Below are 17,690 nucleotides of genomic sequence, written 5' to 3'. Positions count from 1 at the left end.
CTGGCCTGACGACATGGGGAGCCAGGGGTAGTTTGTCTGAAGAGATTCCCCCAAAGGGTTGAATCCTGAGTGGAGTTTGAAGAGGAAGGGCATGTCTGAATCTGGGGTTCTAGAAGCAGCTGGAAGATTCTCAGGAAGTTTGCAATTCAGCCTGAGTAGATTTGGGAATGTGATCATCATAGAACCTCGATGTGCATGTCTGAAATTTTATTCAGGGTGAAAGGAAAATTAATAAATTTGGGAGACTTTTGTGAGGGGAGCAACAGAAAAATAGAAAAGGAAAATTGCTTTCAAGTCACTTGTTCATTGCTCTGTAGTTAGACGTTGTTGGGTAGAACTTGTCAACGTCCACACCAAAGAAGGATCCCATGATCACCTCATCGCGGGATCACGGGGCTGCCTGGCCCTCCATCAACCTTTTCTCCACTTCACCTGGGAATCCCGAGGCCCGTTTTCAGCTTTGTATACAATAGCAAGGACCCTTTCTTTGCCAGAGGTGCCAGGTTGCCTGAAGCCCTCGCAGTTGGCAGCGCTGGCTCCTCTTGCAGCTCCCATCAGCTGTCTCCTCCAAGGCAGGTGCTGTGCTCACAACACCTGTGTTACTGCCAAGATGGCGCCAGCATTTGTGGGACACTGTGGGAGAGTGAAAATAGTTTTATTCTCAGAGACAGAAAATGTTAAGTCCTTTCTCTGCTGCTATTAATGGTGTAAACTTAATCACAGTAAGCCACAATGTTTTCATCAGTATCGTGTGGGTGATAATATATTCCCAGGATCACATGCTTTTTAAGTGCTGAAATGCTATGCAAATACAAGATGCTGCCCTTCCTTCCTTCCTTCCTTCCATCCATCCATCTTCAGTGTCAGCTATATGTTCTAGTCTTCAGGGAGGTTGCATTTTCTTAGGGAAGACAGACAATAAGTGAATAACCAAATAATTATATAATATAGTGCTCTTCATGAAAAAGCTAGGAAGAAGAAACAGTCGGAGGATTGAGAATAGATTGACCAGATAGATGACCTGGTTGGGGGTGGCCTCTCTTAGGCAGTGACATTTTTTTTTTTGATGTGGATCATTTTTAAAGTCTTTATTGAATTTGTTACAGTATTGCTTCTGTTTTCTGTTTTGGTTTTTTGGCCGTGAGGCATGTGGGATCTTAGCTCCCCGAGCAGGGATCGAACCCACACCCCCTGCATTGGAAGGCTAAGTCTTAACCACTGGACGGCCAGGGAAGTCCCTAGGCAGTGATATTTGAGCAGAGGCCTGAACGAAGTAAGGACACAAACCATGAGAATATCGGGGGAAATCATTCCAGGAAGCTCCAGTGAGGACCAGAGGGAGGACCCATGAACAGGATCTCTGCTCGAGGAATGTGGCAAACGTGCTGATTCTAGAACTTACTGAACACTTGTTATGTGCTTTGCATGCATCACCTGGGTTATCCCTCACCATGCTCGGTGAGCTCATTGCCTAGGTCCCTGTTGTAAGTGAAGGAACTGAGCCTCCGGGAAGTTAAGGCCTTCACCCCACATCTCACACCTGACAAGTAAGTGGCAAAGCCCAGGTTCCCACCCAGGCTCCAGTGCCCGAGTGGCTCCCGAGGCAGGGCTTCACCAGCAGGGGGTGTCTCCGGGGGTTGTGGCAGAGCGTTAAAAGGTTTGGGTTTGCCCCTTGGCTGAATACCTAAACCATGTTGCTTCTCTTTTCCTCTTTTGTGCAAACGACCTTCTGGCACTTGTGAGGTGTTTTTGTGGGGTCGTGATTGGATGAGCCAACTTGGGGGCAGGGTGTGAATTTCTAGGTTTCTCAGTGATTGCTCAAGAAATTAAGACATTTTTGTAAAATAAGTCGGGTCCTGGATTGTATGGATTCAAACATGCTGTTTCTGTCCTTGAAGACCAGTTAGCCGCTTCGATTACGCAAGATGTTCCCTGCCGGCCTCTCTCATCAGCCATGACCTCAACCCGTGTTTTTGTTTTGTTTTTCTCTTTTTCCTACTCAGCTACCAATAGAGAAAAGGGCACCATTTTAGGGCAAATGGAAATTAAAAGAAAACAGAGTTTAATCTATAATACAACCTTTTTCTTTTAAAGAGTGTGTTTTGCATCTGTAACAGGTAATGAGGTCATGACACTCTTCTTCCTAAATACCAACCAGAAACAACAAACTCTGTTCAGTGCTGTAGTTCTTCAGGATTCATTTATAGCTCCTTGAGGTACACCTTCTCTAAACTTCATATTGCAGGTGATGCTTTACTTTCATTACTGTTGTGGGTTTGTGTCTTTCTCTTTCCAAATACAAACAAACACAGAAACAAATAACTGACAAGGAAGCACAGATATTTCGTAAAGACCCGTGGAAAGTTTAGGACCAGGAAAGGATGCAGCAGGACCAGGAAGCACGGCAAGTCCTTTAAGAAAACACCTGTTTCAAATTACAGATTTCTTACTTAATTAGACACATGCAAGTCTCCAGTTTAAACATAACACTCCCAATCCCCTCAACCACCCACGGCAATTCTCCAGGTGTTTGCGATTATGTAATGGCCTAAAAAATCATCTGGATCATGTCAGTTCTCAAAGTACTGCCTGAGGTTTCTTTGTTTTTTTAATCCTCGGCAGCCCTTAATTTATCCTTAAGGCCTCAGTGTAACATTTACAGCACTTAGCAAAAATAAATAAATAAATAAAAGGTAGTAAATAAAATTTCCTGGGTTTCTGATTTTTCTTTCCCCAAAGGCTAAAAGCGTGTTTTTTGCTTTAAGTAGTAAAAGGTTGGCATTACAGACTCAGTAAAGCATTGTTGGCCAGACTTCTCTAATTCAGATTTTATTTAGGATAGGGGAGATGCTGTTTACTTGTGTATTGCCAGAGAAAAGAGGACATCCACACTGCAAAAGTAGGGGAAAAAGGCGGCAATAATGGTCTCCTTAGTCTTTTAGAAACAGTGTTGGAACTGCTCCCTAAAATAAAATTTACAAAAAAAAAACCAAAAACCCTCTTTTGATATCCATGTAAATTTTCATCTTTAAGTGACTCATGTTCCCGACAATTTACTTTTGCAAGTTGCCTGACATAGTTTTAGATGATTAACAACTTGAAAGTCCCTAGGCTTGGATAATTGAAAGATCTTGGGGGAGGGAAAGAACATGATTTGAAAGGGACTCCTTTGAGAAGCCAAAGGGGAGCTTCAGCCCAAACAAAGAAATTTGCCTTTATTATGCAGTTATTTTAATTAAAAGTACATGAATAACAGGAAAAGGAAAGCAATTCTAGACACTGCTCAGTGTAGTTTGACTGGTTGTATGAAGTTTGGAAGCTTTTTATTTGTCCTCTGAAATTCTTAAGCTCTGTATGGAGTCCTAAGTGCTTAATTCTTATTTTGGCATGAGTGCCCTCTATAAGAATTCCAGATCTTTCCCATCTAGCAGCATATTAAAGGCAGAGGTACCTATGTGGTCCTCACAGGTAATAGGGAGTTATTCTGATTCTTAGTGTTTTGCCTTATGTCTTATTGCCTTCCTTCCAGCCCCAGTTTACGCACACAGGGAACCAATATTCACCAGCATCTGTGCACAATAAAGCATATCACTTTCATTCACTGATTAGTGACAACATCTTTTTATTTTCCCCAAATAAAAAAGGTTTCCATTGTAAAAAAGTAAACTACTCATTGCAGAAAACGTAGACCAGCAGAAAAGAAAGCAGATAATAAAATGTACTTGCATTTCCACCCTTTGGAGATGACGTTTGTTCACATTTTGACACGTGTCCATCTAGGCACTTACACGCGTAGACAGCATGACGGGCTACAGTTTTATTTGAATGAACCCATTTAAATGCATCGTTGCCTTTGACCCTTTAAATACAATTGCTGCTCTGTAGCCTGCTTTTTTGATTAAATAATATTTCGTTTTTCTGTATCAGTGAATAGAGATCTGTATCACTTTTTAACAGGTGCATAATAATATCGTCTTGTATGGCTGTACCATTATTTAGCTAAGTGTACCCTATTAACCCATCGTCCAGATTGTTCCTGTCTTTTTGCCATCATAATAAACATTGCTGAGATAGATTTGTGCAGACATTTTGGATTTTTGTTGTCTCCTTAGATTTAAATCTTCTAAGTGTATTTTTAAAATCCTTCATCCATTTGGAACACGTTTCTGCATGTAGTGGGGGCTTACTCTCTTTTCTCTGAGCAATAAAATACTTCCTGCCATATCTGTAAACAAAGGATGTCACAGTCCTCAGGGATTGCAGCCACCGCCTTGGTGAGCTGGAGAGGCCTGAGGGAACTCAGGGATGAAAGAATACCTGCCATCTAGCAGCCGTCAGACTGCAGCCACTCCCCACAGTGAGCCCTGAGGAAACTCAGGATGTGAAAACACAGGATCCTGGCCCCAGATAGCTGAGGTGCATATCAAAGGAAGCATTTCAGTGAGCCCAGACTCTTGCATCTTCCCATACATAAAAAAGCACTAAATTCCTTAACTTGAGATATCTGGTTTTCTTTAATTAACAGTAATCTTTCGACCTACAGACTACCTGCCCTTTGCTGCAAAACCCCCTATATATCCTGCCTCCCCCCTGGCCTCCTCGGAGCAGTTTCTCAGGTTTACTTGAGATGCTGCCTCGCGGGCTTGAGGTCCTTAGTATGCCCGCCGAATACAATATAGCTCTCAACTTTTAGGTTGTGAACATTCTTTTAGTCATATCTCATTTGGTCAGTCACTTGTTCCAATACTGTTTATTGGAAAAGGCATCCTTGCCCCACTGATTTGAAATTGCTGTCATTATATGTTAATTTCCCCTACAAATGGATCTCCTTTGTTCCCGTGCCAATGTTGCACTGTTGCCATTACGATAGCAAGTTTCCAGGGGGGGGGTTTAGACTTAAAATCTAGTCAGGGTTTTCCAGAGAAACAGAACCAATTGGATATATAGAGATTATGTAAGAGGAGATTTATTATAGGAATTGGCTCGTGTGATTAAGGAAGGTGGGGAAATGTCACAGTCTACTGTCTACCGGCTGGTGAACCAGGAAAGGTGGCGGTATAATTCAGACCGAGGCCCAGAATCCGAAGGCTGAGAATCGGGAGCTTTGATGTCTGAGGGCAGGAGAAGATCGTCGTCCCAGCTGAAGAAGACAGAGCAACGGCTCATCCTTCCTCCACCTTTTTGTTCTATTCGAGCCCTCAACAGATTGGATGGTGCCCCACCCACGCTGGCGATGGTGGATCTTCTTTCCTCAGCCTGCTGATTCAAATGCTAATCTCATCCAGAAACACCTTCACAGACACACCCAGAAATGTTTTACCAGCTATCTGGGCATCCCTTAGCCCAGCCAAGTTGACACATAAAATTAACCACAGTCTAGACCCTCCAGTGTCTGTAGCCATCTGCCTGTCACTTGCTGGGATAAAGGTTGCTACCAAGGCCATTCTGTACACAGTATACCTCGGTGACATTGTTCTGCAGGATGACACACGAAGAGTCCTCGTGTCAGCCAGCTTGACTTGCGCTGGAGTAAGTGCTCTGCAAATACTTGGTTTCAAGATCCGGCACTCAATAAAATAAAATAAAAATAAAATAAAATTTGCTCCAGAGGAGGTGGGTTTTTTATAAGGCTGTAGTATAAGATTTCAAGAGCATGACAGTACTAGGTCTTAAGTTTCCCTGAGATGGGAATATGAAGAGGCAGAATAAACAATGGCCTGCTTTCCTAGCCTGAATTCCGAACCAGTTGAGATGAAAGAGTAAGAAAGATAGCAGACAAAAATAGACCTTTATTTCCAATAAAGCTGACACTGTCGAATGTGGCTTATATCTGCAGGCAGCTGGGCTCCTGAATACAGCACCTGAAACTGAGGCAGACTCTATTCAGACCTCACTGGCTGTGCTGGAGCCCTGCAGGCCACTGCCATGGGGGCTGGCCCTTCTCACAGAGGCAAAGAGCGGAAGAGGACCCTGACCTGTGGCAGGTTGATTCCCAAAGAGGAAGAGGAGAAGCAGGGTTCAGCTATGCGAGCGCAGCTTCCTCTTTCAAGTCCACCAATCAGATCAAGCTGTTTCCTTCCCACTATGGAGGAGTGGGTGAGGTACAGCAAGAGTTGAGGAGTGTTAATGTTAATGGAGTACCCTCCATGGGGAGGGAGATATCACCAAGGGCACCGGAGGTTTTCCCTAACACTGTGGAAGGTCCTGCCCTGCTGATGGAGCAGGGGTCACACTGATATAGGACACCAAGGTCATGGCTGAATCTAGTGTTAGTGCAATCTTGGTTTTATTTTGTGGCCCCTTCTCGTCTCTCTAGGCTTATCTCTTTGCCATTCGTGCTGAGTGAGTCATGATCTCCCTCACTTCTTGGTCTTCACACGTGCCTGAAACACACTCCTGGCCCACCTTCACTGCCATCTTTTTTGTCTGGCTTACTCCCTTCCCTCTTTAGGACTCACTTCCTCCGAGAAGCTTTATCTGGCGCCCAAGTGTGAGCTAAATCCTTCCTGTGCTCCTCACACGACCGTGTACTTACCCAGCAGGACCCTCACTCCGTATTTTATTCCCAGTTACTCTCTTCTGCATGAGAATATGAGCTTCATGAAAACAATTACTGATATTTTCTGTGTCGTTTCCATTGGAAGACCTCAATGACTATTTGTTCAATGAATTCATAAATCTTTATTATTTAAAAAGTATTCTGTTGTAAGTTTTACATCTATGAATTGATAATCTTTTGGCTAGTTACTAAATACACAAGTGTATAGGGAAATGATCAGAAACCCATTGCCACTTATAGGTTATGAAACAACTTTTTGAATTTTCATATTAAAAAAAGTTAGATCTACTTTTTATGCCTTAGGATACAGCAAAAACAGACTGCAAAAACCATCTGGCCTAGACATATAGAATGCGTTCTTGTATGGAGGAGGAAATAATCTTATTTGTGTAAAACAGTAGTATCTGATATATATGCTGAAACCTTCATAGATATTTTCTCTTCTCTTACCTCTTGGGTATATTTTTTTTTGTTTTTCTTTCCTGTTGAAATATAATGTTTCTACTCTTTCTTTTTGTGGTTTTAGAGATCTGTGATTTGTTCCTTAAAAAGTATTATTTACTCTTTTTAAGTAGTGACTTAAATTGTTATATTTGGTGGAATGAGTCTTTGAGCCAAAATTAGATCTGGCTTACATAATTACAAGAGATGTTGGGATTTTAATTGCAGACTGCATTTTCTGGTTTGCTCGTTTAATAATGGTTAAAGAGAGTTTTGAAGTACAGTTTCCAAGGTTAAAACGGATAAACACATCTAAGCTTTAAAGAAAGCATTTGGATAGCTAGAATGTGAAAACTTCATCCAATGATGCAAATGATCGGAGTTGTCACCCGTAAGCCTGAGGCGGGGAGCCACGCGTGGTTTGCCAGTAAACATGGTTTTGCAGACACCTTTCAGAGCTGTTGTGGCTGATTGGTATTTCTTGTTGTCATTACAGATGAATTTCATAAGTGTGTACAAAATGAGCAAAATGGAAAGTCGAATCTAAATAGAGGGGTACAGAGAGGACCCCAGCACCAACGTACAAACAGCGTCTTAAGCTTTCAGTGTTAAGTCTTACATTTCACATGTTACCATGTCCCTGGGGTAGTTTAAAATGCTAAGTAGTTGGGTGCCTTTTTCATTTTTGTTAGTTAGGATAATCACAATCGTTTTTAAAATGAGAATTGTAGAGCTGCTTGACTTTTCCGTTTAGTGAAATCATGAAATAAGAAGGGCTCGATTTTCTAGTGCTGTTTAGAATCGGTAAAATTTCGTTCTGCCAAGAGGTACTGTGATTGCAGACGCTCCCAGGAAGGTTTTGCTCCCTGCACAGAATGCCTACCATAGATGGCTGCTGGTACTCAGATTTATTTACCAAGATCAGTGTCATCAAATAGAACTTTCTTTAAAGATGGAAATGCGTTATAATCTGTGCTGTCCACTGTGGTGGCCACTAGGCACATGGGGCTGTTGAACCTGCGAAATGTGACTAGTGCAGCTGAATTTTTTATTTTGTTTAATTATTTTAAACGTAGCCACTTGTGGCTAGTGGCTACTGTGACGGACAACACAGAATGTCAACACGGACAATGCTTTTAGATTTAGTACGGTCTTGCCTCTGGAAAAGTTGACTTTAATTTCTATGAATTCATCTGATATATCTCGCCAGCATTTACTGAGCACCTCAGGAGTGTGTGTGCCTGGTGTTGGAAAGACACGTCCTTTGGATTTCTCCTATCAGCCTGTAAAGGAAGGTGTGGAGACCTGAGATCTGTCGTCCCACACACCTGGGTGAACGTGGCCTTGGTAACAGGGCTCCTGCTGTTTCAACAGGAGCTTCGTCTCTTTCACCCTGGGCTCTGGGACCCACCATGGCAGGGCCTCGTCCCGGCGGGCTGAGGGTATGAGTGGCGGTCCCTCTCACCCAGCTGGGAGCTCTGCTTGCTCAGGGCTGCATCTGCCCGGAGGAAGGGGCTCCCACTTGAAATTCTCTCAAAGATGTTGCCCAGGCTAGCGTGGCCCTGTCACTGAGGTTCATCCCCTCAGCTCAACCATCTTAGTTGCTCCTGACACTTTGGTCAACACATTTTCAGTGGAAAAAGTGAACAACTCTTCACAGCCCTCCAACACCTACTTTTTCTTCTGTTTTTTTTTTCTTTTTTTCTTTTTCTAAAGGTATCTTACCTCCTGGAAGGGGGCAGCATGGCCCATGAGGACTTTTGTGGACACACTGGTCAGTTGAACCCAGGAGACCTGCAGGTATGGCCAAGATGAGGAATGGCTGATGGTTTCATAGTCTTTGGGTGAGGCTGCTCCGTCCCACCCACTTCTGGTAGCTTCCCACATCCCCTGCTCTGTCTGTTACACCTTGGACTTGTCCCTTTCTATCGCTTCTTGCACTCCGCCTGAAAACCTGCACAGGTCCCTTGTAGTCCTCTCTCATGCTTCCCTGGGCCCTCACAATCAGTTTTTAGCTCCCACGTAGGGCTTTTCCTGATGTTTCTGAAAAAAGTAATCACAAGTCACTGTCTCGGCTTCCTTCTCTTCCGTCCCATCCTCCAGTCACTGAAATCAGGGTTGGCCTCTCAGCACTGCCCCCCAAACCTTTCCTGACGCTGTTGAGGTCACGGTCACTCATGATGTCCCAGTTGCTGCCACATTCACTGCGCCAGTTTCCGGCCTCATCTTTCTAGATCTCTCTGCTGCCTTTGAGACAATTTTCTATTTATCTTCCAGTCCATCTGCAGGGGTAGGTGTTGTCACTTAAAGAGCATGAGCCAAACCCGGCCACCATCCTAGTCCTGTCTGAGACGTGTTACCATTAAAATCCCCAGGAAGTGCTTGGTTCATCTTCGCCAGTTTTTATAAGTGTGGACTCTCTACAGGTAGTTTCTGGGATCATTTACATTTTTGGGGGGATGACATCTGCAAATATTTGAATTGTGGTGTTTCAGTGAACAGGAGATTGAGAGGCAGAAAAGCAAAAGGGCAAAGAGTCGTGCCCAAAAGTCAACAGTAACCTGTCCCCGGAGCAGAGTGTAAAGCATAGCTTCGACTGCTTGTGACCCCGGAAGTGGATTTTTCCGCCCTCCATGTATCAATTCTAACGTGCCTCGGCATGGTTGCCGGTGGGATTGAGCCCCAGGTGCCCACAGGTGTAACCTGCTCGTTAACCCCCCTTTGTGGCTTTCTCCCTTGCCTGGCTCACCCTTCCTGCGCTTCCCTACTTGTGCTTTCTGTACCACTTGCCAGATATACTCCCTGCACTCGAGCCCTTGTCTCAGCATCTTCTGTGGGAGAACTCAAGCTGAGACGGGCAAGAAACCTACCTTTTGTGTTCTATCCCTTTATCCTCAGATCCCGAGGTTGGCATCTGGGGCTGGCCCCTCATGTGCTCTTAGTAAAGAAGTAAATGAACGCTTGAAAAGTCTGCAGAAGAGCGGAGGCAGTAACTTCCTCCAAGTGGTGAGGGCTCCGTTCCCCGTGTTGAAGTCAGCCGCCTATGGTGTGGTAGGTCCCGTGGGCCTCCACGGGTACCAGTAGGCCCACCTCGTGTCCTCCAGCTGCTGCGAATACCGGCTGTTGATGGCTCTCAGCTGCATCCCACTCTGGGCGCTGCCCTCTATCCCGGGAACTGCCTCTCCCAAGGTTGTGCTCGCTACTGCAGGGTGGCCCACAGTCAAGGGTTTGCTGATGTGGGGATAGGAAAGCCTCAATTTGGGACAATTCTGAAGTTTCATCCAACTCCAGAGCTCCCTGTTGGCTCGGCTAAGGCCTCCGTTGTACAATAACTGCATTGGTGATTGGCTTCTCCCCCTGCCTAATCCTGCTTTCTTCACTTGTTAAGATGCGTCTCCCGAGAGCACTTCTCAGTTTACTCTCTGCCCGCAACTCCCCATCTAGGGGCGCAATCTAAGACTCAGGGATGCCAAAGAGGGGGTTCTTCCATTTGTGTGAATTCCAGAGCTGATGATTTGATCGCACACGCGGAAGCATGGGACATGTTTGGAAAACTGGAAAGGGCCCCGGCAGTCGTCTCTGTCGTTTTGTTATTCCTCGGAAAGCAGACTTGTAAGGTGCCTGACTTAGTTACCAGGTGGTAATCATCCCACCTGTGGACTCATTGGAGGCCGGGTCACACTTCCTTCTTGTCGGTCTGGTGTTTGCAGTGGATGACCGCGGGCCGGGGCATCGTGCACGCCGAGATGCCTTGCTCGGAGGAGCCAGTCCACGGCCTACAGATGTGGGTTAACCTGAGGAGCCCACAGAAGATGGTGGAGCCTCGGTACCAGGAACTGAAAAGCAACGAAATCCCTAAACCCAGTAAGGAGGCCGTGATCATTGCTGTCATTTCTGGAGAAGGCCTGGGAGTCAAGGTAAGCCGCGCTGTGGTGTGTTTGTGAAAGCTGAGGTATGCAGCGACACGAGGCTGGCCCGCTCTGGGTCGATAACTCTCACCGGGTTTGTCACGGTTCAAGTCCCATGGGATGGACTTGCTTCAGAGGTGTCAGAATAAATGCAACCTAAGGGAACCCAGAATTTTTTTTGCCACGTGCAAACCTTTAGAGTTAGGAAAATTACAGGAAAGCAAGCTCATGTAAAGAATTTGGTAAAAAAGCAGTTTTCAAGATTCATCTTAATATGTGTGCAGATTGAGCCTGTTTCCTTTTGTTTATCGTGCAGTTTTAGAGTGCCTCGTTTAAGAAACAAAAACCAAAACTGACTCCACTCCCCGAAGATTGATTTAATTATTTATGCTCAACTTAGTAAGGACAGCACACTACGACATCATAGAAAGGTTTTTAAAAAAATTAACTTGAACATGTATTTAATCCATACACGCCACGCCCTGTACATTCTTCTTAACTGAGACTTTATAATATTTTGGTTCCAGGTCCCACCTTTTAATCAAATGAGATCAATTTTGGCTAAACTTTGTGAAGAGATTTTGGTAGGAAAAGGGTATGGCCAGTACTGTGTTAATTGCACACCAGAACTGCTTGCCTGGAGCCCAGGTTCCTGGTGGTGAGCTCGGTAGTGTGGTCTCTTAGGCAGAAATGGTTAAAAGGGATGGGAAGGGGGGATCTGGGAGGGCCCCCCCCCACCTCCAGTTCCACACGTGCTACCTGTTGTCTGTTACCTGTTGTTGAGTGGTATCAATATATTGGGAACCACTTTGCCATTCTCTTCGTGCAAAGAGCACTTAAAACTATTTTACATACTAATTTGTGTAAATTTAAATTTTGTTTATATGCACCCACAGGGATGATGGCCAGGCAGTGGGATGCATTCATGGTTAAGAGGTGGGTCATGATTACTGGTTAGGACTTCACTGGTTTTTGTATTTCATGCGCCGTAACCCGCAGTTCTTTTCCTGTACTGTGCCTGGGAGTATGTGTTATTTTGCTTTGCTTCCAGTGCAAACAGAAGCGATTGAAGAAAAAAAATACCAAAATTCACTCCCTAATAAGCATATATAGCTGACTGCTATCTACGCCCTGGCAGGCCTCCACGTTACTTTGCAGTTGGAAACGTCACCCTTCATTGTGTTTCTGTGACCCATTCGTGTTTTGCCAAGCATTGGGCAGTGCGCTTTTCAACTGTGCGTCGAGTTTCCTTCTCTTCAGCTTCACAGGGGAGAATACAGGTCCTGTGAGGTCTTTCAGGTATAAGGCAGAGGACCTCACCTTGTGTAGAGTCAGGCAGGGAGGGTCTAAGGAGAGCTGAATTGGTGCAGAGGAGAGGCGGCTCACTGTGTTGCCCTTGGCGTTTTTCATTCTGTGTTTTCAGGACTCTAGGGACGGGCCTTCTTGGGATACTGAGGCAGATGGTAAAGGTCAAGAGATTTCCTTCTCTCCACTTCAACCAAAGCCCAAGGCTTTACCCAGTCACATGTATTGGTATTGTCTTTAAGATTTCACTTACAAAAAGAGTTATCTGCAGCTAAAAAGAGAAATTAGACCACTGATTTAATGCATAATCAAAGCCAGCAATATCATGAATCCTTAACATTTACAACTGCTTCTCATTTATAGAAAATACAGTGCAGTTTTAATGTCAGAGCTGGTACCGATTACAGGCAGAAGGACATTTTAAAGCACTTCCAAGCAGCAGACCACGTGCTCTTGCAATCCCAACTAAGAATTAGAAACCAGACGTTAATAATGTTTTAACTTAGTGAAATAATGTCTTAGTAGCTGCCAGCCTCTCTCTTTTTGTCAACTGAAACCTCTGAAGTGAATTACATTCTCCTAAATAAGTGATCAGTCTTTATTTTTTAAAATTAATTAATTAATAAATTATATTTACTTTTGGCTGCATTGGGTCTTCGCTGCTGCACGCGGGCTTTTTTCTAGTTGTGGTGAGCGGGGGCTACTCTTCGTTGCGGTGTGCGGGCTTCTCATTGCGGTGGCTTCTCTTGTTGTGGAGCTCGGGCTCTAGGTGGGCGGGCTTCAGTAGTTGTGGCACGCGGGCTCAGAAGTTGTGGTTCACAGGCTCTAGAGCCCAGGCTCAGTAGTCGTGGTGCGCGGGCCCAGTTGCTCCGCGGCATGCGGGATCTTCCCGGACCAGGGTTCAAACCCGTGTCCCCTGCATTGGCAGGCGGATTCTTAACCACTGCACCACCAGGGAAGCCCGATCAGTCTTTATTATGAGAGCATTTGAATAAGGGACTCTTGGAAGCCTGGGCAGCATTAATTTGGGCTCTGAGAGGCCATGTGGTGCTGTGGTTACCAGTGTGGACTCTGGAGACAGCTGGCCTGGATTAGAATCACCACCATGAACTAGCTGTGTGGCTTAGGGCAGACCATTGAACCTCTCTGTCCTTCGTTGTCCTCACGTGTAAAATAAGGTTGCTGTGAGGATTAAGTGATTTTTTTTTTTTACACTTTAAGTTGTCAAAACAGCATCAGACGTGTTGTAAGCACCACACGAACGGTAGCTGCTATTATTATTATTTTGATTACTTTGTGTTAACTTGGGCAGGAGCTGGGCTGAGATTTATGTTTGTGATCTATGCTAAAGGGACTTGCTGGGATTTGGGAAAGGTAATTAACCTGCTCTGAAGAAAAGACACCAGTGTGAGTCATTGTACACACGGGGGGCTCTTGACCATTTCTTTCTGCGTGTCATAAGAAACGTAGTTTTGCACATCTGAAGCCTTAATATCTGCTCACACAGGGATGATTGGATTGCATCAGGAAGATAGTTTTAAGTTAAATCATGAGGTGAGGCTGAGAATATACCTTTCGAGAGATTGATGTGTTTATAACCAGTAGAGAGTCACCAGCAGCTCCCCTCCCAGCACCTTAAATAGCTAGAAAATGGAATTAGTGACCATTCCAGCACTTCTCCAGTTTTAATATTCACATCACTTGGGGCTCTTGTTAAAATGCAGACTCCGATTCAGCAGGTCTGGGTGAGGCCTGAGGGTCTTCATTTCTAACCGGCTCCCAGGTGATGATGTTGCTGTGGTCTGGGGACCACGGTTTGTAATATGTGTAATGTTCCTGGGATTCAAGACATGGGAGTTTACTTATCAGGAGGGACAGTTTGATTAGGTACCTATAGAAGATGTTAAGGTCCAATTCTGTGGCTTTTGGCAAATCTTCAACCTTTATGTAGTGAGGGGCTTTTTGTGCAGAACGCTATAAGCTTTTGCACGCAGCACGACTGACCTTTGATATTCCCAAAGCTAGATGTGTCCCTGTTGCCCAGGTTATATGTGTCTGGGCATTTCTTTAGCCCTTGGGAAGCCACAGCCAACTGTGAGCAAGATTCTGCCAAGACAGCACAGTGTAAAGTGAAGGCTGAAAGGGGGAAAAGATAAAAATGGGATACTTTGAATAGTTTCTGTTACTTCTGGAAGGTCAAAAATCACATGTTTATTTCATGAGAGTATGAAATTCTCCAAACCCCATTCCATCCTTATCAGGCAGCCAATCAGGAATATTTATTGCCAGTTCTCTCTGCAACATGATTCTTTTCCCAACAAACGCCTCTTCTTGCCTCCTGCTGTTTTAAATTACATTATGTCAGAAGCAAACCTTAAGGAGGCCTCAGCCCCACCGGGGTCAGAAAAAGGCTACCTTGAGCCAGACTGCTGAGTTCAAGGCCAGCTCCACCACTGACTGCCTTTAGAGAAGTCATGTAAGCTTGCTGGGCCTCAGTTTTCTCATCTGTAAAATGGAGATAATTATAATGACCCAGAGGGTCATTGGGAGGATTAACTTGGTTAATATGGGTAAAGAACTTAGAACAATCCCTGGCGTCGAGTAAGCCCTCTATAAGTGGTTGCTACTTTTACTTTTTTTAAAAATTATTTTATTTATTTTATCTTTGGCTGCATTGGGTCTTCGTTGCTGCACGTGGGCTTTCTCTGGTTTTGGTGAGCGGGGGCTACTCTTCGTTGCGGTCCACGGGCTTCTCATTGTGGTGGCTTCTCTTGTTGTGGAGCATGGGCTCTAGGCACACCGTCTTCAGTAGTTGTAGCACATTGGCTCAGTAGTTGTGGCACGTGGGCTCAGTAGTTGTGGCCTCAGGCTCTAGAGCACAGGCTCAGTAGTTGTGGCGCACGGGCCTAGTTGCTCCGTGGCATGTGGGATCTTCCCAGACCAGGGCTCGAACCCGTGTCCCCTGCATTGGCAGGCGGATTCTTAACCACTGCGCCACCAGGGAAGTCCTACTTTTACTTCTTTGCAGAAGCTTTGTGCAGTGTTCATGTGTCTCACAGTCATAACAAGAAGAAGCTTCCTTCTGATGAGCAGACTGTATATTCATGTATTGGATAACCAAAATTTTAAAAATTCACTTTCCAAAAGAGTTTGCCAAGCGTGTCATGTAATTTGCTCAGATCTTGTTTACCACTGTGCCCCCAGCACCTGAAACAGTGGCTGATACATACAAGGCAATCAGTAAATATTTGCTGGGTGGATAAGTGAAATCGTTAAAACGTAAACGAATGCTGGAATAAGAGAAAGTAGGCTGAAGTAATAAGATCGACAATATAGGGATTAAGAATGACTGCAGTAAGCTTAATACAAGCTAACTAAAAAGTTGAGAGAACAATGGAATTAGCTAATTTCCATTTTCAAATGAAATAAACTATTTAAGGGATTCGGAAGCAGGGAAATAAAAACCAGATTGATTTTTTTTCTTTAAATATGAATACTAGGCTGTTTTGCAAGACCCACATTGTTCCTTGCAGGTTTCTTAAATTCAAGCAGTGACACCAATCACTGAGCAGAGGTTTGGAGGTTCGTAGTTCCCTTTGGGGGTCCACAGACAGGTGTCTCCTTGTCTTTGGTAGCGTCTTTCCTGTGGGTTTCAGGGCGTGGCTTGATCTGTAGTAGCGGACATACTGGCTTTCAGTGCATCCCTGTGGGCCTTCCCCCTTCTTGGCCCCGATTTAGCTCCAGCAGGCATTGGGAGACCTCTTGTGCCTTGCACCAAAACCCAACGTGCCCACTAATCAGCCTGTGTTGGTTGTGGGCTAGCATGTGATTTGTAGCCAAGCCTGTGATTGTCACCTCCGATTCGGAGAGCTGGGGGTGCCTCCAGGCTGTGGCAGGTCGTTGGTACCCACACACGCCTTTTCTTACACCAGAACTAGAGAAACAGCTGCCTGTACCACATTTCGCAGCTTTTGTTTTCATCCGGGAAACTCCAAGGGCCAAATGTCATTTGAAACACTTTATCATCAATATAGAATTTTGTCAGTATCCCCCTACCTTGATTTGATTTAAAAAAAATGTAGTTTATGTGGCTTTCGAGGAAATGCTCTTACAGCATGTCCAAATGGCAGTGGGTTTTTGGCAGTAACACTGGACAGTAAACTTAGAACATTTTTACATTGTACCCATTTTGCTCTTTCAGGGGCAATCTGAATTTTTAAAAATTGGACCTGGCAATGTGAACTGGACCTTGCCGACTTTACAGTTGGCCCCAGGTTTTCCGCTCCCCCTGCCATTTCCCTGGCCTTTCTGAGCTGGCTTCTGTTCACTTGGGGATATGGGGAAAGCTGACCCCCTCCCCCAGGAGGCCTCTCTTTCCTTCCGAAGCCCAGAAGAACAACTTCTCAAGGTAGCATTTAAAAAACAATAAATCTTGAAAGCAGGTAGCACAGGCGCTTGTTTTTCCTTTGAAGTATTCCAGCAGGTTCATGAGTCTAGCTTGAAAAAGAATAATGGCTAGTCTCCCAGTGGCAGAGGTTGCGAGTGGAGCCGTGGGTTTCTGACGAAGGGAGCTCGGGTAACAGGCTTCAGCTGGCCCCGAGAGCAAGCAGAGGGAAAACGGCACCTGCTCAGAAAGGAATCCTCTCTTCCAAAGGCCTCTCTGTTCATTGTTTCTATTTATAAATCGGAGCGCTCTGTGATAGATTTAAAAACTGGATATTTAAAAAAACATTCCCTTTGGGATGGAGGGGGATAAGGATGGACCTGGGACTTCTCTCACTATGTCTTCTTATTTTTAATTTTGAAAGATGTAAATGTTTACGTATTTAAAACCAGAAAAGGAAAAAAAACCCCAAAGCTTAAAATGAAAACCGAACGGAAACAAATGAAGAACGTAAAAATTTGTGTAAAGATCTCAGCAACATAACCATACAGAGAAAATATTTATTTTAAGGGCTTTTAAACATAGTTCTCTGACTGTACAGTTTGAGTGGGATATATTCTACAGGCAAAAACATAAAATTTTAAGCTTCATTTTGTGTTTGTATTGTTAATGTTGGCACTACAATTTTAAAACAGTTTTGTACATATTATGAAATAAAACAAATGAGTAAGTTTGTTAACATTTTTAGGAATCAAGATTTTTCAGTGTAAGAAAAATAGGTACAAATATAAAAGAGCTTAAAAAAATACTGGAGTATTCAGTGTTATATTAAATACTAAATATTTTTTTAATGGATGGCCATTGTCTCTAAGAGGCAGTTTCTGGAAACCTAATATAATTTGATCATTTTAGGAATTCAAGATTTTTAATGATGCAATTTTATCTTTCTTTGTGACAACAGTGTCATTTTCCACTGGGTTTTATTTCCATTGATTTTTCTTTTATGGTCCATGTTTAATTAAATGCTATGAGGAATGCTTTTAAAAAGTCCCTCCTGAGAAATTCACAATCACCCAAACGAATTCACGCTGAA

At 44.2% G+C, this 17,690-nt stretch overlaps 1 protein-coding gene across 2 annotated transcripts in view; it reads left to right on the top strand.

Moving 5' to 3' along the window:
* Positions 1 to 17,690, top strand: part of PIR (pirin) — a 105,146-nt gene that overhangs the window by 36,553 nt on the left and 50,903 nt on the right. For both annotated transcript variants that reach the window (XM_029240353.1, XM_029240352.1), the window contains exons 3-4: positions 8,717 to 8,800; positions 10,711 to 10,917. In XM_029240353.1, coding sequence (XP_029096186.1) covers positions 8,717 to 8,800; positions 10,711 to 10,917 — 291 coding nt within the window. The remainder of the gene's footprint in view (positions 1 to 8,716; positions 8,801 to 10,710; positions 10,918 to 17,690) is intronic.

The sequence above is a fragment of the Monodon monoceros genome, unplaced genomic scaffold, assembly GCF_005190385.1.
Source record: "Monodon monoceros isolate NGI ecotype Baffin Bay Population unplaced genomic scaffold, NGI_Narwhal_1 Super_Scaffold_22, whole genome shotgun sequence".
NCBI lineage: Eukaryota > Metazoa > Chordata > Mammalia > Artiodactyla > Monodontidae > Monodon > Monodon monoceros.
The sequence above is the reverse complement of the archived record's forward strand: the minus strand, read 5'-3'. Positions and strand labels throughout refer to the sequence as shown.